At 39.3% G+C, this 22,400-nt stretch overlaps 1 protein-coding gene across 1 annotated transcript; it reads left to right on the top strand.

Moving 5' to 3' along the window:
* Positions 1-12,338: 12,338 nt before the first annotated feature.
* On the top strand, positions 12,339-19,967 carry LOC306734241 (macoilin-1; the record flags this gene model as incomplete). The annotated part of the gene is made up of 11 exons (XM_079215586.1): positions 12,339-12,415; positions 13,860-14,001; positions 14,117-14,243; positions 14,664-14,787; positions 15,148-15,326; positions 16,315-16,777; positions 16,875-17,033; positions 17,765-17,935; positions 18,606-18,732; positions 19,465-19,639; positions 19,777-19,967. 11 exons carry the CDS (start codon positions 12,339-12,341, stop codon positions 19,965-19,967), a joined length of 1,935 nt encoding a protein of 644 aa, XP_079071712.1.
* Positions 19,968-22,400: the final 2,433 nt, after the last annotated feature.

Genomic DNA, 22,400 nt, shown 5'->3' with positions numbered 1-22,400 from the left:
CAGGATGGCAGAGCCGGGCTTATCGAGCTCAGCCGAGCCAGAAGACCTCTGCTATCGCTGGACTCGCAATCGCAGAGAAAAAACTCATCCTTTTATCTCCCCTCTGCTGGGGGAATAACACTCCCTCCAGCTCCCCTGTCACCACTTCAGGTGGTGCGCTCATCGGCCTTCTGAGTTGACCTCATGGGGATTATTGCAGCGATGGAGCCGAAACAACAGCTTCAGACTTCTGCATGACTCCTGCATGCTGTGGTATGAAGCGCCAGGCTTTTTTGGCATGCAGACAAGATTACAGACATTTAGCCCAAGTGTTTATTTTTAGTGGAAGAAGTTTGATATCACATGAAAGGGAGCTCATTTCAACACAATAGCTGTGCGTGTGACAACGTGGCAATAGGAAATCTACTGTTGAAGTGAGAGCGTATTATTTAATGAGCAAAAGGAAAAGCAAACTCTCCTGTGAGTACAGGGTGGAAACCCAGAACAGAAGGACAAAAACATCCACTTGGACTCAAGGATGAACTGATCAAAATGTGGAGGTTAAAGATCTCTCAAAATATGTTTGGCCAAAACTCAAGAGTTGATATGCTAAATATTACAATTTCGCTCAAATGCCTAACAAAATAAAATTATGAAATGATGACATATTGGACAGAAATTGATTTAAACTGCAACTTGACTGATTAGCAGAGAGATACAACTGCAAGGCAGTCATTCTAGTTTAAGCATACATGTAAACATAAACATAAACAGTTCAAATACAAGTAGAAACCTGAAAATGAGCGCGCCATGTCCCCTTTAAACATCTTCTTCGTGACCAAAACCTATTTTTTCTCACGAGCAACAATGAAGGCCTTTTACACACCGGGGTCTCGACCACTAGACGACACGATAATGAGAGATCGTGGTCATGCTGGCCAGCGATGAGAAATTGCGACAGTTACAACACTTTGTTGGGATATGGCAGGAGCAGGTTCAGTTATTAGCAAGTTTTAAAACTGTTTTATTGATATTAGTAACATCATTCACATCAATAGGATTATTAACATATATTAATAATAACTGAGCACCACTCCTGGATCAGGGACCAAGAACCAAACTGTGAATTTAAGTCTCAAAGTGTTATTGACTCAAAATGTTGATAGTTAATGTACTACTTTCACAGAGGGAACAGTGAAGAGTTTAATCTAAGATCTGACTACAACCACCAGCTACTACGACAACACATATGCACAAAATAATCACAGAAACCTGCTCTTTAAAGAGTTTTTTTACCTTTAGCAATACTGATCAAAAAATCAAAAAAAAATCTAAATCAACACAACATTCAAGCATAATAGACATAAAAGCAACCAACAAGCACGTGGTGAGGGTGTGTGCGTGTGTGCGTGTGTGCGTGTGTGTGTGTGTGTGTGTGCGTGTGTGTGTGTGTGTAGAGAGTGAGCGGGGTGGGGCGATACTGTTACATACAGCAGCAACAACTATGCGTATGGTGCGTTCTTCCATCCTTCGTTCACTCTGTTGGCGGGTGAAGCGGCAGGCTGGTCCTAGCGGGTGTCACCTAGAAGAATCCAGGAATTTGTAATCTTCCTTCTGCAGGTGATCTAAGAGAGCTGAGGGGAGCAGAAGTTATCCGTCTCTCTTTCAGGATCCAAGTGTGTGAACACAAAAACAGTCTGTAGTTCATCCAGCGAGATTATGACTGTTACCTAGGGGTTTCTTTTCGTGTCCCAAAGTTGTTCCCTCCTGCAGCAATGGAACTATTTAATGGGAAGTGCAATGTGAAGGTGTGCACCGGTCTTTATAGCCTTGGTGATGTCATGACCGTGTCACAGGGACTCCCTTGGGTTCCTGTGGGTTTTGTCCAATGAGGCACCAGTGTTGTGATTTTAAATCTTACACTCACTCTTGATGGAGGTTTGGTCCGGTTTCATAGTCTAGCCTTTTCGTTTTACATATTGGCCTTTTCTGTCTTTGGTTCCCATCAACAAGTCCCAACAACTTGTTAAATATAATGTTCAAATAGATCCTCCCCAGCTCACTCTTCAGACTTTAGGTACATTTTGCTGATAATGTGCACATACTTGAGCTGTATTTAACATGCAGAGCATTTATACAGCAACAAACAACTATTATCTATGTAAAGATATTGTGCATATAGTTTACCCGAGCAGAGAATTAAGTTGCTCTTCCTCTTGCATGTGTCGTTATCCAAGCTTCTCCTTGCTTAGGTGACATTGCCAGGCAGACTGTGCGTGTTTTTAGTGCATGTTAGTGCATGTAAGCGTGCACCTTTGGTTAGTTTAAGGCCGCACAGAAGCAAAATAGACTTAAAGTAACAAAAGCACTCATAGTGATTCATAGTGCTTTATGTATTATAGTATTAGTATCACTTCTTATCACTCATGCATTCATGTTTGAGCAGCATTGTTGTTGTTGCTGGTTGAGGTAGAGATGATTTTAACACCTCATAACGTGTTTGGCTGTTAAATCGGCAGAAATACAATCTTATCAACACATTTCGGTCAGTAGTTGAGTCGTAAAAATATATATTTTGCAATGCAATCTAAATGTGTCAACCGGTTTGAAACAAAGAAAGAACAAGAGACCTATGCTGCAATACAATTATGAAAAATACTAAAATGCGAGGCACCCATTTCAGACTAAAATAAATTGTATGCAAAAGAAAAACCTAGTAATGATTGAAAAGTACAATATAGGATGTTTAAACTGGAAATAATCTAAATGAATGTACTTAGATTCCACCATTTGGAATGCATTACACATATTACATTTATCGACACTTCCTTTGAAATGGGGAGCAATGTGTTTTTAGGTCAGGTTTCCATCTTATCTAACAGGGAGCTACTTTTCAGCGCCCTGTGACATTCATGCAGCGTGGATTCCACAGGAAACCCTCCCCAACTGTACCGGAAGTGTTATCAATGTATCATGATAAAATGAAAGGGTGTTCTCATTGGTCTTAGAACATTAATCAGTTACCTATTTTGATGATTTAATCAAGACGAATGATGTCTTGAGTCAAACTGCTTAAAGCTTGGATACACACAAACAATTATTATCAGTCTTTGTTGTTAGCCATAGCCAACAGGTGTGGTCGCAAACTGTGGTTGTTTCTTGGCTTAGCCAGAGGAAATCCATGAGATATTACTTTTGCTCTGCATCTCTGCCAAATTCACTCTGCCAAATGTGTTCTCCTTCCTCTTTGTGAGTTTACATCTTACGTGCAGTCAAAGGGCACTTACCACTGCAGGCGGTGTTTATCCAGAACAGAGCAGTGCCAAAGTAAATTTCCTTTCTCATCTCTGGTTTAATACTTCACGCTATTTATCCTGTTCCGTAATCAGCAGTGGGATCTCAAAGATAAGCATCTTTTACTGGCACTGACTGATGAATCAGAGCCTATGTGTATTATAGATTTGTTGCAAACTTTTGGTTGTACATTCTCATTTTGAATCTACCGTCTGCCATCTATTCAATCACTTTAGCCATGTATTATAGACATGTGTATACTTATGTGTATATTTAATGCAAATCTGAGATTTGCATTAAAGGTGGTAGCACACGTAGCGTACGCTTGATTGTTTTTGCAGCCCCACGTCACTGTCAGTGGAAAAAAGGAGAAAGGAGAATGTGTCTGTGTGTGTGTGTGTGTGTGTGTGTGTGTGTGTGTGTGTGTGTGTGTGTGTGTGTGTGTGTGTGTATATATATATATATATATATATATATATATATATATATATATATATATATATATATATATATATACAAAACAAAACCCACAAGAGCTCTACAATTAACCTTTTCTGTTGTTGAATGCAGAAGTAATCTCAGTGATGGAGTCAAAGAAAGTATTTCGGTCTTGTTCAATACATTAGGATTCAGGAAAAGAACAAATTAAACTGGAGGTGGCCAATATCAGGAAACTGGATAAATTACCAAAAAAAACATATTTACTAAAATATAAGAATTAGTGGGTTATCCCAGCTGACTAAACTTACGAGTGCTCCGCTAATAAAGTGAACACCACGGTCATGAATTTATTTATTTCCTCTGCTGATTTACTTTTGTAACTTTGTGGTCTCCACTCACTGAGGTTTAACTCATCTAGTTATAACTTGAATGTTGTAATGGGAATTTTTAATTCTTATGAGTATCTTATATTCTTATATTCAACTGATATATAAGTTGTTTTTAAGCAAACTATGACCTGCATTGTGAGGCTTGTGGTTTACGCAGCTGTCTAAATAGCATATATCCTCTTCTTCTGTGTATGAATACGTACTTATTATGTTTACATGTTCCACATGTTAGGATGTATGTATTTATCTGTATCTCTTGTGACCACCCCTGTAAACTGTCTTCATAACGCTGTGCTATATTCAATCTGTAGCGCTCACTTACACAGAATCGTTGTGGCTCTGTGTAGCTGAGCCTCTTCTTGCAAGAATAAATACTTTAAAGATAGGTTTGGGTTTTTCGATCTTTGTCATTTCAAAAAAATAATAATAATTATTGCGTCACCTTTGACATTTTGTAGTGATTTACTGTCAAAAAGCAAAACTAAAATGTGTAAAGAGTAACCCATTCAGGTAACACTTTGCTTTAACCCCCTAAGAAGCATAAATAAGCAGTATATAAATGGTTAAGAAATGGTTTATAACACACTTCACTGTAATAAAGTGTTTTCCAAAACAAAATGTGCCACTTACTGTACAGATTGTTGAGACAGTCACCAAAGGATGGTTCTGCTTTGTAGGGGAGTGTTCCTGATGTTTCCACTGTAATGTAGGCCAAAGCATCAAATATTTACCGTAACAGAAAAATACACTCACACTGGTTATCAGCCCCAACATGTCACGGATATGATCCGGGAATGCACTATTTAATAACTACTCAGCGGACAAATTAGTTGTGTTTAATGCAGAGCATCAGGGTTTTTTCTTGCATTCACTTTCATAATTCAAAACGTTTTCAACACTATGTGTATTACAAAAGTACTTAGAGCTGGCCACCATAGTCTGAAATGTACTAAAACTATAACACTTTTATCAGAAAAAAAACATCTGCATGAAAAATATATTTGTTTAGGAAGCTCATTTCCCTTTCTTTTCCTTTCTTAACTCCAAAATACATTTAATATTACATAATGGAACTTGATCTAGGATCCATTTAACTCAACGGTTCTCATTTCAGTCAAAAATACATGTCATTTTCTTTTTTAAACCTATTAAAACTGGACTTACGCGAAGCAGTATTGGGTGATTTGGGACAGTCGGCCACAGCACAGACAACCATGTTGAAATGGTACCAAACAACCTGCATAGAACAAGAGATAACATGAATATCATCATGGGCTCATGGCATCAATGTACTGTATGATATTGTTTTTATAGCAACTGTTTGGGTGACTGACTCCCTTTTAACTCATTCCATTTTTACCCATTTCTTTGCCAGTTAGAATTAACAAGTTCATTACAGAGACATACATTGTGTAATTTCCGACGACTCTTCCATCAATAGATCCCCATCCAGAGAGACTGTTCCACCTCATCGTACCAGACCTGGATAGCTTTGCTCCAGAGCTCCTTCAGGCTGGACAGTGAAAGAGTTAGGGAGAGATACTTTAGTTAGTAGATATAGGTTAGGACACTCGGTAGATATAGTAGAAATAGGTTAGGCTGGTTTGGTTAAAATAAAATTAAATCTCTTAGTTCTGTTCTACAATATTATTTATTAATACATAACCTTTAATGAATGTCCTTTAACACACAACCAAACCAGCCATAGAAAGAAAGAAAGAAAAAAAACATTAACAAACATATTGCTGAGTATTAAGCAATACATCTTATAATATTATGCAGTTATGGATACATTTTTTACACTTGTCCATAATTGACCTTGATTAAAATCCATTAACTCACATCACAATTCATGAGTCCACATCACTTTACGCACTCAATCCACAGGCAAACACAATTGTTGGAGCCAAAATGGGGTTTGTTGTTTGAGGAAAAACACTGGGTGAACGGGGACATGTAGTTCCCTTATTTGAACACAGGGTGGCACATTTAGTTCAAAGGGAATACAGGTAAGTGCCAGGTAATGGGAACAGGTGTGTGTGGACGGGAAGCACAATAGTTTTTGACCGTGGTCGAGCCAGCTTCTCGTCCGTTTTGGCTAAGATCAAGTGTTGTATCCTGTCTCGTGGTAGCTTGTGCTGTGACCAATGTAAGGTGATGTCATGCTATGGTGTCACAGATTAAATGTATAAAAAAAGACAGTGCTGGAATGGACAATTGATTTGTTTGTGGCAGAACACGCGTCCAAACATGTTCTCCCGTTAGCCCCCCTAGTGGCTCTAACACTTAAATTGGTTAAGGTTAGAGCCTCTACAACAATTAAGTTAAAGATAATGATTATTTCAATTAAGTGTGTTCCCTTCAGATGTACAATAAATGTACTACATATTCCTGTATATGATACATTCTTTTTCTTGTAATTTTAATAGCATTGTCTCATATGACGTTTGAAATAAAAAAGTTTTTTTAATGGTATATTTTTTATATATTTGGATGCTTCCATTCCGATCATCCAGTCTGATCATCGGGACAAGACCCGAACATAATATATTTACCTCTAATTGATTTGACCCAGCTACCGCAGTAAATTGCATAATAAAATGCCACATGAAACTAGTCCATAAAACCATGCCATGACATTTTATTTACAATGCGAGGACTTAATGTTTCTGCCATTAAATACCGTATATGTAATGGTCAGTGAACTTTAAGTAATGTAATTTGTCTGGGTGTCAGTGTAATGTCATATGATGGTCTAAAATTATGTTTCCGATTAATTCAAGCTCTGATAAGAATAAAATGCTTGAAAGACAACATTCAACTATGTGCTTCTTGTGTGAAGTATAGTTTTTAATAAATTTACAGCAGTTCTCTGTGGATTTGCGAGGGCTGTAGTTCATGCAGGTGTTGGCCCACTTCTGAGCCTTGCATGCAACCTCGCTGTTCCAGCTGTGTTGAGAGCAGAGAGCAGATCTGCCATTAGCACATGGAGATCACAACAGTGGACACAGAAAATCTCCCAAGTCCTGTGTGCATGTCTGGAAAATGATTTGAGCTTTTACTAATATGCTGCACGAGGGAGCATGTGTGATATCAAATCAAGCACTAATAGGCTGGATCAAGTGATAATCCATGCTCAGAATAATGATCAGTGAAGCACATTATGCTTTTCAGTGAAGCACATAATGCTTTTCATTCATCCATCCATTCATTATCAGCCACTTATCCGGAATCGGGTCGCGTTGGCAGCAGGCCCAGCAGGCCGACCCAGGCTTCCCTCTAACCCGCAACATTTCCCAGCTTATTCTGGGGGATCCCGAGGCGTTCCCAGGCAAACTAGGAGATATAATCCCTCCACCTGGGTCTTCCACAGGGCCTCCTACCAGTTGGACATGCCCGGAAAACCTCTAATGGGAGGTGTCCAGGAGGCATCCTGACTAGATGCCCGAACCACCTCAGCTGACTCCTTTTGACACAAAGGAGCTCAACTCCAAGCTCCCTCCTGATGTCCGAGCTCCTTACCCTATCTCTAAGGCTGAGCCCGGCCACCCTACGGAGGAAGCTCATTTTGGCCGCTTGTATCCGAGACCTCATCCTTTCGGTCACGACCCAGAGTTCGTGACCATATAGGTGAGGGTTGGGAAGTAGACCGACCAGTAAATGGAGAGCTGAGCCGGAAGGTGAACAAGACCCCGAAATACTTGATCTCCCTCCTTTGGGGTAGGCATTCTTTACCCACCTGGAGGGAGCAATCCATCGCTTTCTGGCAGAGCACCAGGGCCTCAGATTTGGAGGTGCTGACTCTCATTCCTGTCGCTTCATACTCGGCTGCAAAATTCCCCAGTGATTGCTAGACCACAGGCAAACAGGACCACATCATCTGCGAACAGCAGAGAGGCGATCCCGAGACCCCCGAACCTGACGTGCTGCGCCTAGATATCCTGTCCATGAAGGTCACGAACAGGACCGGTGATAAAGGGCAGCCCTGGCGGAGGCCAACAACCACCGGGAACGTGTCTGACTTATTACCGAGGATACGAACACAGCTCCTACTGCAGGCGTACAGAGACCGGACGGCCCGTTGCAAAGAGTCCGGCACCCCATACCCCAGCAGCACCCCGCACAAAACCCCCGAGGGACCCGTTTGAAAGCCTTCTCCAAGCCTACAAAGCACATGCAGACTGTTTGGGGAAACTCACAGGACCCCTCCAGTAGTCTTGCGAGGGTAAAGAGCCGGTCCACTGTTCCACGAGCGGGACGAAATCCGCACGGCTCCTCTTGAATCCGAGGTTCGACAAACGGTCGGAGCCTCCTTTCCAGCACTCTAGCATCATTTTTCCCCGGAAGGCTGAGCAGTGTGATGCCTCGATAGTTCGAGCACACTCTCCGGTCCCCCTTCTTGAAGATGGGAACCACCACCCCGGTCTGCCTTTTCAGTGAAGCACATTATGTTTTTCAGTAAAGCACATTATACTTTTGAGATTATGGAATCTTTTTAATGCATTATCCGGATTTTACCTTTTTCCACATGTTGCTGTAGGCTGTACACTTCCTCTCAGTTTGTTTGTTCACAATCTCACTTGTTGTCATGTGGACTGTGGATACAAAGGATGTTGTCCTCAATAAACACATTTTTTTCTGAAGTGTGAATGTGTATGATTATACTATATGTTATACTACTACTGCTGCTAACATAAAGAAATATACACTCAATATAATCTTCTTGCATGTTTTCATTTAAAAACGATGCCGAGGTGCTAGAAACCTTGAAGGCGCACAGATGAAAAGAAAGAAAGCGTATACGCAGCCAGAAGGCCAGGACTGTTAACCTCTGAAAGCCACAGGTGTCAGTTATATTTCCACAAGTCTACACAGACATGTGACAAATGAACACACACTCGAGGGCCTTGTTTTGTATTTTATTTGGTTTCTTGCAGCCTGAATGTTGCAGTGTTCATTCTTTTTATTTTCCCACTTGGATCAGGAGAAACACAATGTTGTCCCTGATACAGATTGGTGACAACAACCCAGAATATGTTGTGTGCTGATGGCTTAATTTCAAGTCCACATAAAGGGGGAAAAGGTTTGTGACGTGATTGGTAGATTATCTGGGGATAGCAAAGTGCTATATGTTGTGACAAGAGTATGTATGGATGAAGCATTACATTGCTAAATTGTACTTCTTTAATGGCTGGCATAGGTTGCTAGATTGCTAAATCCGCCATTCTTTCATGCTACACTGGCTACAGAAAATCAGCCTAAAAAAGTTGTCACTCATAATTCTGCATAGCCTCCAATCACTTTAACCTGAACAGAGGAAGGAAAATAATTCTGGATTTGGCTATTTTTGCATTTACAACAGTTAAAACCTCATGATTTAAATAAGGGCCATTGAAGTGTTTGTACTGGGAAGTTGTTTCACCTAAAAAGATTATCCGCTGACAATGGCATCCTGTGACGTAACCTGAAGTTGTAATTGGTTAGGCCTCTAAAATGTGCTTCAAAGCCTGGCGCTCCTCCTGTAAGCCTGTGGAACACTCTAGCGGGAAGAAAATACAGTGTGTAGGAATTTACTACTCAGTGTGGGCAGCTGTGTGTAGCGGGTAAAACAAGTATTGAACACTTCACCATTTTTCTCAGTAAATATATTTCTAAAGGTATTGACATTTACACCAGATATCGGTAACAACCCAAGTAATTTATCCATACAAAACAAAATTAAGTTATGTGTAATAAAATGGAATGACACAGAGTATTGAGCACACATGTATGTAATACTTGGTACAAAAGCCTTTGTTGGTAATGACAGCTTCTAAATGCGTCCTGTGTGAAGAAACTATAGTCGCATGTATTGCTCAGGTGTGATTTTGTAGACTGTTTGTGAGGAAGAATGAGCCAAAGTTCTTCCACACAAAGCTGCCATTACCAACAAAGGCTTTTGTACCAAGTATAACTTACTTCATATTCAACGTGTTTAATACTTTTTTCCTGTGTCATTCCATTTTATTATACAAAACTTAATTTCTGAACTTTAATTTTTTGTATGTATGGATTACTTGGGTTGTTACTGACATCTGGTGTAAATGTCATGTCAATAGCACCTTTAGAAATATATTTACTGAGAAAAATGGTGACGTGTTCAATACTTATTTTACCTGCTGTAAGTATATATATTCTAAAATGAACTGACTGATTTATATGCAAAAAATAAATAAACATAAATTTAAATAATATATGAATATTGTATTTTTAAGTTGAAATGACAAATATCAAAAACCCAAATGTATCTCTAAAGTATTTATTATTGCAAGAAGAGGCTCAGTTGCAGAGCCACAACGATTCTGTAAAGGGTGAGCACTGAAGATTGAATATCACACACCCGTTGTGTGATATTCAATCTTCAGTGCTCACTTTCACAGAATCGTGTGTCACAACGTTATAAAGACAGTTTACAGGGGCCGGGGCTGTTATTGGAAGATTCTGCTTTGACATTTACAAACAAAGGAGTACTTATCAGCATTGTCACAAGACATACAGATGCATACGTGTATCCTGTAAAAAGGTCTTTGTCAGCGTCCATACAGCCAAACATGTTTTTTTTAAGCATAAGTCCTTTATTCATCAACAGAAGAGGACGTGTTACTCGGACCTGCTGCATAAACCACGGGTCTCACAATGCAGTCCTTGATAGTTTCACTCAGTAACAAACATATTTACCAGCTGACCTATATGAGAATATAAGATACTCATAAGAATAAAACATTCTCATTACAATGTACAGACATATTTATTATTTTTTTACATTTTTCATTCCTTTTTATATTTGCACATTCATTTTCTCATTCTTTTACAGATTTATTATTTTATGTCTATGACTCCATACCCACACACCTCAACCAGTGACAACAGTTAAATGCTGCTGACACATTAATGCATAATATAGTTATGAATACACACTTTTACTTTTTGTCAATCCATGATTTTTACTTTACATAGTATGTTTGCAAAGTGTTATTTGTACTTGTATAAAGGATCTGAATACCTCTTTGCCCAATGATGACAAGCAATGGCAAAAAAAATATCATAATCCTACTATACGGATGATTAATTAATTTCATACATTCGTGTCATTGCTCTCAATGTTACAAACAGTTCCTAGAACAATTAGAAGAAAGGTGAATAAAAATACAATACAACAAAAAACAAGGACAACAAAGCTGAACAAAGATAGGTTAACATTTAACTACGGTACAAATTAAAAAGATAGATGTCTATACAAGTATACAAAAAAAAGCTACAATGAACAACCACAAACAATGTTGATATTCAAGTCAATCTGTTTCAGTAAATTGTAAACAACAGTTAATATTGCAAACAGAGCTGAAATAGATATTTAATAGATATTCAGCTGCTATTCCTGAGGTGTCTTCGAATTCCCACTCAATAAAGGTTTTATTGTCTTGGGAGTATCTCTATCAAGAGTCTACAGGTATTGAGGGTGTTGTATATGCTGTACTGATTGTAAGGCTCCTAGAGGCAAATTTGTGATATGTGGGGGATATAAATAAAATTGACTCGACTTGATACATGCACATTGTCTGTGATTCTAAATGTGGGGTCAGGAGAAACCCTAATCTAAAGCTGAAATAGTTCAAAGAACATGTTCAATCCCAAAAAAAAACATTATTTAAAATACCGTGGTCAGAATTTGTGTTTCATTAAGTGTGAAACACTCTTGATGTGTGCGTGTGTGTGTCTGATATGCATGTATATTCTGTATTTCTATATACAGTTTCTATGGCGTACTTGGATTCATATTTGACAATGACGATGACATGTACTTGTTAAATACGTTACGTTATTACAACAAAGAAAACATTTGATTTGTAGTGCAATGTTCGTTTTATTGTTGCATTAATTATAATCATATGTATTGCTCCTGGCAATATTACTGTTATTATTATCATCATCACTCCACTAGTACAATATAAATTAAAAACACAGTGTGTTGTTCTGCTCCCCTCCTGCGATGAACACTTGTAGGTACAACACCCACCGCGCATGCGCAGAGCCGTCGGGAGACTGGCGATGTTGCCAGACATCATCACAGGTTGAGCTGAACATCCTCCTTCACAACGAGGGATCTTCTTCATTTCACGGTGCCCGTTTTCTCCATCCCCGCCGCCGCGGCCGCGGTGTAGCAGCAGACAGCGCGGAGGGAGCAGAAGCCATACGATGAAGAAACGTTACGTGGACGCGAGCAGGCTACGGAAGATGAAGAAGATGAAGATAACGGAGAGGCTGTCTGAAAGGTAAGCTACCATTAGAGCCGCGAGCCGCGTCGCCTGGCGGAGGCTGCTGGTTGTGTTGTGGTGCCTCGTCTTTGTGTAAATTTCAGTCGTCGTCATCATGCTCACCTGTCCGCCTCGCGCCCCGCGTCCCTCTTCGTCTCGCGCGCGACGTGAACCCGGTCCGTGCGGCTGTGTGGTCCGCTTGCACTGCGCAGACAGGCGTGTGGACATGTTGTGCGACTTATTTTGTTTACCGAAAGGCAGAAAGCAGCAGCCGTGCAAGTTGACGTCGGCCTGCTTTCTGCTCCGCTCGTGACATCTGCTTTCTGCGCCGTCTCGCGCGTCCCAAACCAGACGAGAGGACGCGTTCAATGGTCGCGTTGTGTTTTTACCCGCTGTATTTTCCTTTTAGGCGAAAGGAAAGCAGCAACTTTTGCACATAAAAATAAATAAATAACTGAATTTGAAAATGTCTAGACAAGAGTCCAGATAAGAGAAATAAACCACTTATTTTAATTTAATTGTTACACATGAGCAATTCAGTAAATAAAAAAAGATAAGCCTGTGCTACTGTGTATTTATACACTGCCTTCTTTTGTTTTCATGAATTTGCAATCAAACATCCAATTCCTGCTCCTTTTTTACAGTAGTATACCTTCTGTATTTGGTGAATAAATACATTAAAAACTAATACAAATATTATAAAGAGTTTTCAAACTTGATTTATAATTTACAACGCTGTAGTCCTCCATATCTCACCCTCCTTACTCTTAAAGATGAACTTCTGCATATTTTTTTATTTGTTATTATAATAGTGGTCGTTATAGTTAAATAGCAGTGAGATCAATTAAATTCGGCAAATTTGAACTTGAATGAAGAACTGAAGACATGTCGTCCTCCTTTTTGTCCCTCTCTCTTCTAGTTAAATTATAGCTTGTTATTGTTGCATGCTTAGTATTTTATTTAGAGTACATTAGCAGTCGGTTAAAAAAATACATTTCACATCAGTAACATTTAAAAGGGAACATTTAAAACGTGCATGTGCAATCGGATGCTGTGGTGCTCCCTCTCTCCTCCAGATGAAATATTGCCATGGTTACCAAACAAAGAAGGGGTGATGGGATTCTCCGGGCGAGCAGAACAAAGGAGGAAACCACAGCTCCTGCTCGGCTCGCCTGATGAAATGAATGAGGGAGCAGTCATTGTTCTGTAGTGCCTCTACTTAAAAGCAATTGTAAGATGCAGCTGCTCAATTATAGGTTTAGCAACATGTATTCGATTTGTCTCGTTTTGGCTTTTTATGTGTTTAATGTTTCGACTGAAGAGGCTTTGTTTGCTAGAATCAGAGCCGAGAACACTAATTTATTTCACTTGTATCCTGACTGCACGCACCCGCCCACTGATGTTTTATGTACAATAATATTAATAATAATAACAGTAATGGACGTCATCTGTCTATTTGCAGTGCATACACCTTCCTGAAGTTCATGATGATGTGGACGTTGGTGCTGCTGGCAGATTTCATGCTCGAATTCAGACTGGAGTACTTGTGGCCATGCTGGCTCTTCTTCGGGAGTGTGTACTCCACTTTCCACTGCCACGGGCTGGTGAGAACCCAGACTGAGAGATTTAATATTGTGTGTGAAGACAATCATGAATCCACAGAATGAATCCAGTGCATTTTACTGAAATTAATGTGGTTCTTTGTGTGTGTTTTTGCAGGTTATTTGTGTTGTTTTTGTCTGTGCTGCCTTCACTCTGGACATCTTTTGTTTAATTTTTGTGCCTTTGCACTGGCTGTTCTTTGTGGCAAGCACTTATGTGTTATTCAATTACATATGGCATACAGGTGAGTACGTGATTAGTTAGTTTTATTCTGTTGTTTTAATACATGTGATAAAATATACCAAACTCTATTACTGGCATAAATAATTAAGCTTTTATTGTGAGTTATTCACAATTTGATTGAATTATTAGTGATTTTGATACTGTTCTCATATTTCTGTGCATTATTTCATATATTTTCTCATACTATGCGTATTTATAGCACTTTTTTTGTATTTTTAATTCTTAATTTTAATTCTAAATTTTACCTTGAGTTCTAGGTTGTAATAATTCTATGTGGAAGGAGGACCTAGCTAAATAAGCCTTTCATTGTACGAACTAACTCTGTTAACTGTGCATATGACGATACAAATATCTATCTATCTTGATTTGAACAAGTATCTTTCCATCTCTTCACATCTGATTATTTCGGATTTGTCTGCAGAGAAAGGCATCTGTATATCGACGGTGTCCCTGTGGATTCTGCTCGTGTACACGGAGGCTTCACTTCGACTCAAAGACCTCAAAACCTCTCATGCCAACCTGTCTCATTTTTTTGCTGCACACTGGTATGTTCATTTAACATACATCTTTCAGCCCCGAAGAGAATCTTCATCATTACAATTTCTTACATAACATTAATTGAGTTGCGATAAAAAAGCATCAGTACTAAACTTGTATTAATCTCCTGTGTGATATTATGACTTGTTCTCGATGTTTGTGAACCATTTAATAAAGGAGTAAATTAACTTTTATGCTACGATCTAATGACCTATCAAGTAACAAAAAAATTATCATTATCTTTAAATAAATACATCTATAATTAGACTAATCATTAATAATATAAATCAGTTCGCCAAGATGTGTTGTTATCATTTGAATGTCTTCACATATTCAAACTTTGTCTTCCCCTCTGTGTTGACATTCAGCATTGGATATCCTGTAGTGTATTTGGGGTTTGATGCCACCTGCTACTTCACCAACATCTTCAAGCTGCGCATACAGAAAGCTGTTCAGAGTGAGAATGACTTCCACATGCACCTCCTGCAGCATTCGCTTCCTCCAGGCCTGCAGGTTTACCCCAAGACGGCCACAGATGGCAGCAGCAGTAAGTTATCTGCACCATCTATTAATACACACTTACGTATCTAATTTATGAGATCAGAGGTTCGGCACTCTTTAGTTTGTGTGGTCACTAAAAGTAACCACTCAGTCCTAAACTGTTCATTCCAAATACACAGGGGGAAACACCAAGAACAACAATTATACATGAGAAAATGTCAATTTATTATTATTCCTTCAGTGAAATTCTACAATTCTATTCGTACAACCACATTTCATTCACAAACTCCTCAGGCAATGAGAACTGTGAATATCCCTGCAGAGGCAACTTCTAAAGAGGAAGTCCTCATTTTCAGCAAATGAGGGAATTCTTACATAACACAATACTCCCTTTTCCCCTTTTTTCATTGGCAAGGGAAAATAATGACAACCTAACTCAAGTAAGGAAATATTGCAAATGGACAACAACATTTTATTTTCCAAAATTCAAGTGTCTGCAAGGGTGTCGTAGATCTGTGGTAGAGCCACCATAACAAGTGGACCGCTGCCTATTTTCATACTTTTTATGTCTCCACGCCAGCAACAGCAAGGCTTTGTGTTTTTGGGTTCTCCGGTTCATTCTCTTGAATGTGATTTCTCAGAAATGCCTTCAGAGAATTTCTTCAAATCTGGCACAAAGGTCCACTTCCAGGTTGAACTGTTTAAGATTTGGTGTTCAAAAGTCACTGTGTCATTGGCCATCCCTCAAGAATTGATAATTATGACAATTTCAAACAAATGTCTAATAGGATCAAATGAGGAGATGATGACATTTGAAAAAGACATGGATGTAAACTGCAATTTGGCTGTTTGGCGGAGGCTGTAATTCTAGTTTATGCATTGTTTGCTGGTATTAATACCAGAGTTATTAAAGATCAGTTCGAGAAGAAGTACAAACGACTCAATCCTGTTTTGGGGAATCCTAATCTAAATGCACCAACAGCTAAACTGAGCTCATATCTGATAGATGCTATTGTTTCTACCTGTCCCTGCAGGCTCAAAATGGAAGATGAAGCCCGAGTCGACTCAGTATCAATGTCAGAACGGCACTGTAGTGGCCCATGATGAGGTGCACACTGTGGACTGCCTCCAGATCCGCAGTGAGGAGAGAACGACAGAGAAGGGATCACAGGAGATGAGGCCAGCTGAATCAAACCGGCGGCCATTATCATCCAAACCTGGCGAGTCCAGAGATCTGCTCCACTGTGGGGCAGGGGGACAAGAATCCTCTACAAGCCACGAAAATCTACCTCAAGATGAGCAAGGAAGCAAAGCCACGCGGGCGGCTAAAGGCTCCTCGCCAAAAGCCCGCAGAAGCGGCACAAACACCCCTTCACCACCTGCAGGAAGGACTGAGAAGAAGCCGAGATCCAGCTCAAAAACATTCTGCCTCAACCAAGACACGACAGAGAAGACTGCCACAGCAGCTCAGAATCACCACGCTGAGCAGATGACCAAGTATGCCCCCGTTAGCTTCCATTCAGTTTGAAATCAGGCAGAAGAAGGTGAAATCAGAGCTAGACGATCTCTATCTTTCCCTGTAATTGTCTTTCAGGCTGGAGCAGGAGCTGAGGAGGCTGAAGGGCGAGCTGCAGGTGAGCAGGCAGAGCGAGCAGGAACTGCGAAGTCACATCTGCAACTTGACTAACAGCGAGAGGAGCCTGAGACCAGAGGTTTCCCTGCTCAGACAGTCAAATATGCTGCTACACAGCAAGTGAGTTATCCACAAAGATCCACTGCTGAAAGTGTGTCTTTGGCTCCCCTGGTGGGCTGTTTTACACACTACATCGATCTATAAATACAAAGTAAGATGGGGATGATTGTATGCAGAATGGCTGCCAGGACTATGGTTGTCTGTGTGAAAGCAAACCTTTTGTGGGCTGATGTTTTAATCCTAAAACACATTAGTGGATCTCTTTTTGAGTCGTATTTCATGTTGAGGGATTGTGGCTAATAATTCTCATCTATGTTTTGGAGCTACCAATACACAATCCACCAGACCCCTTGAATCAATTTGATGAGCATGAATTTGATTTAATGTCCTGTATAATTGGTGCATTTCTCTTGTTACTTTAAATGTGAATTCACAATAGATTAATACTTTAAGCACATTACAAACTGATAAAACTGTGCTCTAAAAATCATCGTTGTTACGCAGCCCGTCCGCTCACAGATGAATATATATCAACACATTTACCACATCAAACCCACGTCCCCCATCCAGTGGCTTAACTGTTGCCTGAGATGAGGATGTTGTGCACAGCTGTGGTCAGCGCCACCAGTTCTAATAAGACATGCTCCAGTTTTTAAAGCATGGCGCTCTTCAGCAACTACAAGGATTCTGTCTGTTTCAGAGACGCTGTGAAGTTAATCTCAAACAAGTCTATCTGGATGTGGTCTTATTTCTGGCATTATGTAAAGTGAAGATTATTGCTTTTCATTCAGGATTCTGTGTCTGACTAAAACCAAGCAAAGGGACAAACAGAGCAGCGCGATGCTGGAGAAGAAGACCAGAGCAGAGACGGAGGCCAGACTCTCAGTAGAGAGACAGTTGGCTGAGCTTCAGGCTCAGAAACTGGAGGAAGCAGCCATCACAGCACGGAGTCTAACAAACAGGTAAACCACAGCTATTAAACCTTTAAAATTCCTTGTTATTGAAGTGGCTTTTTGCCCGGGAAGTAAAGCTGGATCTGCATTTGTATGCTACAATTAAATACAGCTGTGAGTGTATGGCCAAACATTTGAGGAAATACTTTGAGTTATTCTTATTTGCTTTCTTGCCAAGAGGGAGATAAGTGTTTTCAGGATGAAGGTGGAGCCAGCAGCTGATTAGCTTAATTTATGTTGTTAGTGTTTGTGCTAAGCTAAGCTAACTATAGCCTTATATTGAAAATATAGATATAACAGTGGCATCAACAGGGTTGCGAGGGTTAAAATATATTTTGATGCAATTACTAGTTACGAGTACTAATAAGATTTCTCCCTTTTGTCTGTAACTGTAACATAATTCAGTATTGTGTTTTAATTACGTAACACCATTTCATGTAAACAGTTACTCCCCCAGCCTGGGTATCAACTGTCCCTTCTAAATCTTGGCAAAAAAGCATATTTTCTCAAATGTTGGGACTTTTCCACACATTACATTTACTTTGAATTGTGGTGTAATAATCTTTTTTAACTATGCAAATGAAATGTTATGTTTCTTTCTGTGTAAACTGGTCTTCATTTCCAGTAGTTTCCCTCTCCTACTGCTCAAAACTGTTATTTCTTCCATCTCCAACACCAGGCAGGAACACTGTGAAACCCAAATGTTAAGGAAAAGAGTTAAAGATCTAGAGACAGAGTACAAACAACTACAGCTGGAGTGTCAAGTGAAAGGGAGTCGTGTGCTAGATCTAGAGAATGATTTTGAGGTATCTTTTTACACTATTTGGGAATGAGCTTGTGAGTTTAAATGTCTGTGGTCCAGTACTTGGTTGTCCTCAGTTTGGTCATGTAGTTGTTTTGCTGTTTGAGTTCCAATTTGTGTGTCTGTAATTCTTTGTTTTTGTAAAATCTATTAGAAAACTTAAATGGAAACCATTTAGTGTTTTTTTAAATCTGTTTTATTTTGGCCTGCAGTCAACATATTGCACTTTGTCATCATAACAGTATGTAGTAATATCGTATGGTTGTTTTTTTGTCTTTACATCAGGTGTGTACATTGTTGTACTGTTTGGTAATTGATTTTCATTTGCACACTCTCCATAAAGCATGCTGAAACAAAAGCCTGGTCGTTCATAAAAACATTGCACTGCTTTAATAAAGTTTAAAAGTACAGGTCACCTCCTTCAAAATGTTAAAAGTCAATGTTAACACAGATACAATCACCCCTCAGTGTGTGTAATATCTAATACAATGTGCAGCTTTCATGTTTTTTGAATGGCTGGCCAATTCATCATGAAAATGATTTTCTCTCTATGGTGCATTGGTTTCCTAAGTCAGTGAGCCTGAACAAGTCTTTATGAAGGCGAACAAAACACAGCGGGAAAAAAACAACTTAGGAAACCAAAGCACGTAATCCCTCAGGTGGTCATGGCACATGGTTGATTGATGTTTGGACATTTTCCACGTGTTCTTACTCTCAATGCGTTTCTCGAACTCAGGCTCTGGGAAAGTACCGCTGTGTGGAGAACGAGACAGACATGCTGCTGTCCACTCTGTCGGCCATGCAGGAGAAGGCTCAACATCTGGAGTACAACCTGAGCGCGGAGACTCGCATCAAACTGGACTTGTTCTCAGCTCTGGGAGACGCCCGCCGACAGCTGGAGATCGCTCAAGGTTCCCAACTCTTTTTCTTCACGTGTTTTGTGTCCTTGCGCAAACTACATTTTAAATGTGTGTGTTATTTAGTGCCTGTGGATTGCTACGTCCCGCAGTATCCACGCACTCATGGATTACCTTTGCTTGTCCGGCAGATAAAGTGATGAGGCAGGACCGGGAGATCAAGGCGATGAAGCAGAAGATTGCGGAGGTTATGGCCGTCAGTCCCGCAGTGTCCTACATGGCTCCTCGGCCTCCGGTACCGCAGTATCTCACCAAGTTACTCAACTCTGAGCGCTACATGCTGAATCCACGAGCATTGATGTACCAGTGTCTGAAGAAGTAAAAGACGCCGTCGCCTTTTTCTGATCCTCAGACCCCTTGATGATAAAACATTAGGGAATGGGGCTTATGGATTTTTATTACAGAGCTAAATGACGCCATGAGGTCATCTACTTTGAGCCATGAGTGGAACCAGAATGAACCACCGCAAGTCGAATGCCTTTTGCTGCACTGCTGGTGCTAGCTTTACATTGGGTGGAAGTGTTTCACTCCAAAATAGGAAATCTGATATGCAGAGCTGCTGTAGGCACAGATTTTATGTAAAGAAACTGCATAAACCATCAAGTTGGGATGCAACAGAGAAAAGCACAACATTTCTTCAAATTCAGACCCTGAAGATTTCGTCTAAATGGATGATTTCTGGATATGGAAGTTAAAAATGTGCAAGTGGATGAATCGTGCTGCCCTGCAGACCCACTCAATTACTGCCTGCAAAAGACCGACTAACTCTGTACAATATATTTTCTTGGCATGACAGTAGAACTTCACACATTATTTATGTTGTTATCAAAAGTATTATACTTACAAAGGGACTATAATAGCCTTTGTTTTAATTATACAGAAGGATTTTGTTCTGCAAGGATATTGACAAATATTTAAAAGAACATGGTATCATTTTTTAGATCTTGTTTATCCCTTTTGAGTCAAATGATTTTTAGTATTAATTCGAACAAAAATATCTCATAAGTATGGATGCCCATTTCTGAAATGATGAAAAAAGAAAGATCTAATGAGAAACTCTCAAATTATTGACATAGTAGTGACACTGACCATGGACAAGTTAAATATGACTTAAAAAAAGAAAATGTTTTCACATTTCTACATGTTTACATCATGTTCATGCTTGTTGAACTGGTGTAAATTACACCAACACATTTAAAAGTAATGATAAAAAAAGAACTGTTAACATAGGAGCTTTTCAATAATCCAGTTTTATTAATAATTTAGCACTGGTGCCAATACCCATCCCTACACAATAATCATGTTGTGAACATCTGATATTGTGACAGCCAGGATCTTTTTTTTTTTCAGGCGAAGTTGTTGGACTTGTATCTATTACTGGCAGCAATGGGCTTCCATAAATGAGAGAAAAAACGTCCTTAAATTATTCGGATAGTTTCTGGTCATGCTGCGAGAGATTTAGGTAAAACTGGTTCAGAATACACGATTGCACTGTTCAAATCTATTCTATGAATGTGTCAATATGAATATAGAGAGATGATGATATTGAATCAACCCCAGACCCGAGTTAGTTGTGTTTATGACCTCCTTTTTAATTTTGGGGACAAAATAGACCTTTATTTGATCAAATACAAATATAAGGTCCAAACAATATTCTATTTACAAACATGAAACATGAATATAAATATTAACTGACAACATCAAAAAATGCTAAATAGGGGAAAGTATGTCTGTGCCTGTAAATAATAGATCACGATTATTTGAATTGTGCGGAAATTAAGATCAAATTAACGGATTAAAATCTAAAATGTGTTTTGGAACGAGACCCTTCAGAGTTGCAGACATTTAGGTTGAACGTGGGTCTTTATCGTGTGAGGTTTCCTGGCAGCAAACAATGTGCAGTGATGTTTAATTGTTAGTGGGAAGAAGATGCAGTAAAAGAAGCTCACACTTAGCTGCAATTATGTCTCTTTGTTTGAAACAACAGCTCACGGTTACACGTGGCAGCTCTCGGCTCCACAACGCAAACCTCTGCAAGAGAGAAAGTAGGACAAAAATTAACTGAAAGGTTTGTTTGCCAGAACTAGACTTCATATTTGAGTTTAAGCGGATTTGTGAATAACAAAGAATGGTGTTGACCAAACATGGTTCATGAATTTAATTATTGTGCCTAAATACATTACTTTCAAACTGGGAAGTAAAACACAAATTTAATGTGAAAGAGTAATGTGTTTGAATTGAAGTGCTATGTACTGTTTTTGTAGATTGTTTTTTTGTTTTTACTCACGTTGTACAGAATTGAAAAGACCCATGATGCAGCTGAAAAACACTCATGAACTGGATGTCGCCATTTTGGTAGCTTTTTATTTAGAGTGTGTTTCTAAGGTGTTTTATATCAAAACTATTTTTTAGTCTTGCTGTACCTTTTATTATACTGCTGTAATTTTGTACAGCAATGTGTTTGTCAGCATGAAATGTGTTTTATTCAACTGTTATTTGAGCACACATTGTGACTTTAAGTATGTACATGAATTTACTTGTACAAGGGCTACAGTTTCTTAACATTTTGAACAAATGAAATTAAATCAAACAGTGATGCTCGGAGGGTAGAGGTCATGCTCCTGATACACCAGGATGGTTTTTTTTGTATAAATAATTGAAACAATTGAATTTTGTCTCAATTGCTTTCTGTGTGGACATTATTTTACTTTTAGAATATAAGTTACTAAGAATATTAGTGACTTCAGACACCAAT

Source organism: Taurulus bubalis (genome assembly GCF_910589615.1).
Source record: "Taurulus bubalis genome assembly, chromosome: 3".
NCBI lineage: Eukaryota > Metazoa > Chordata > Actinopteri > Perciformes > Cottidae > Taurulus > Taurulus bubalis.
Note: the sequence above shows the minus strand (reverse complement) of the source record. Positions and strands in the feature narration are given on the sequence as shown.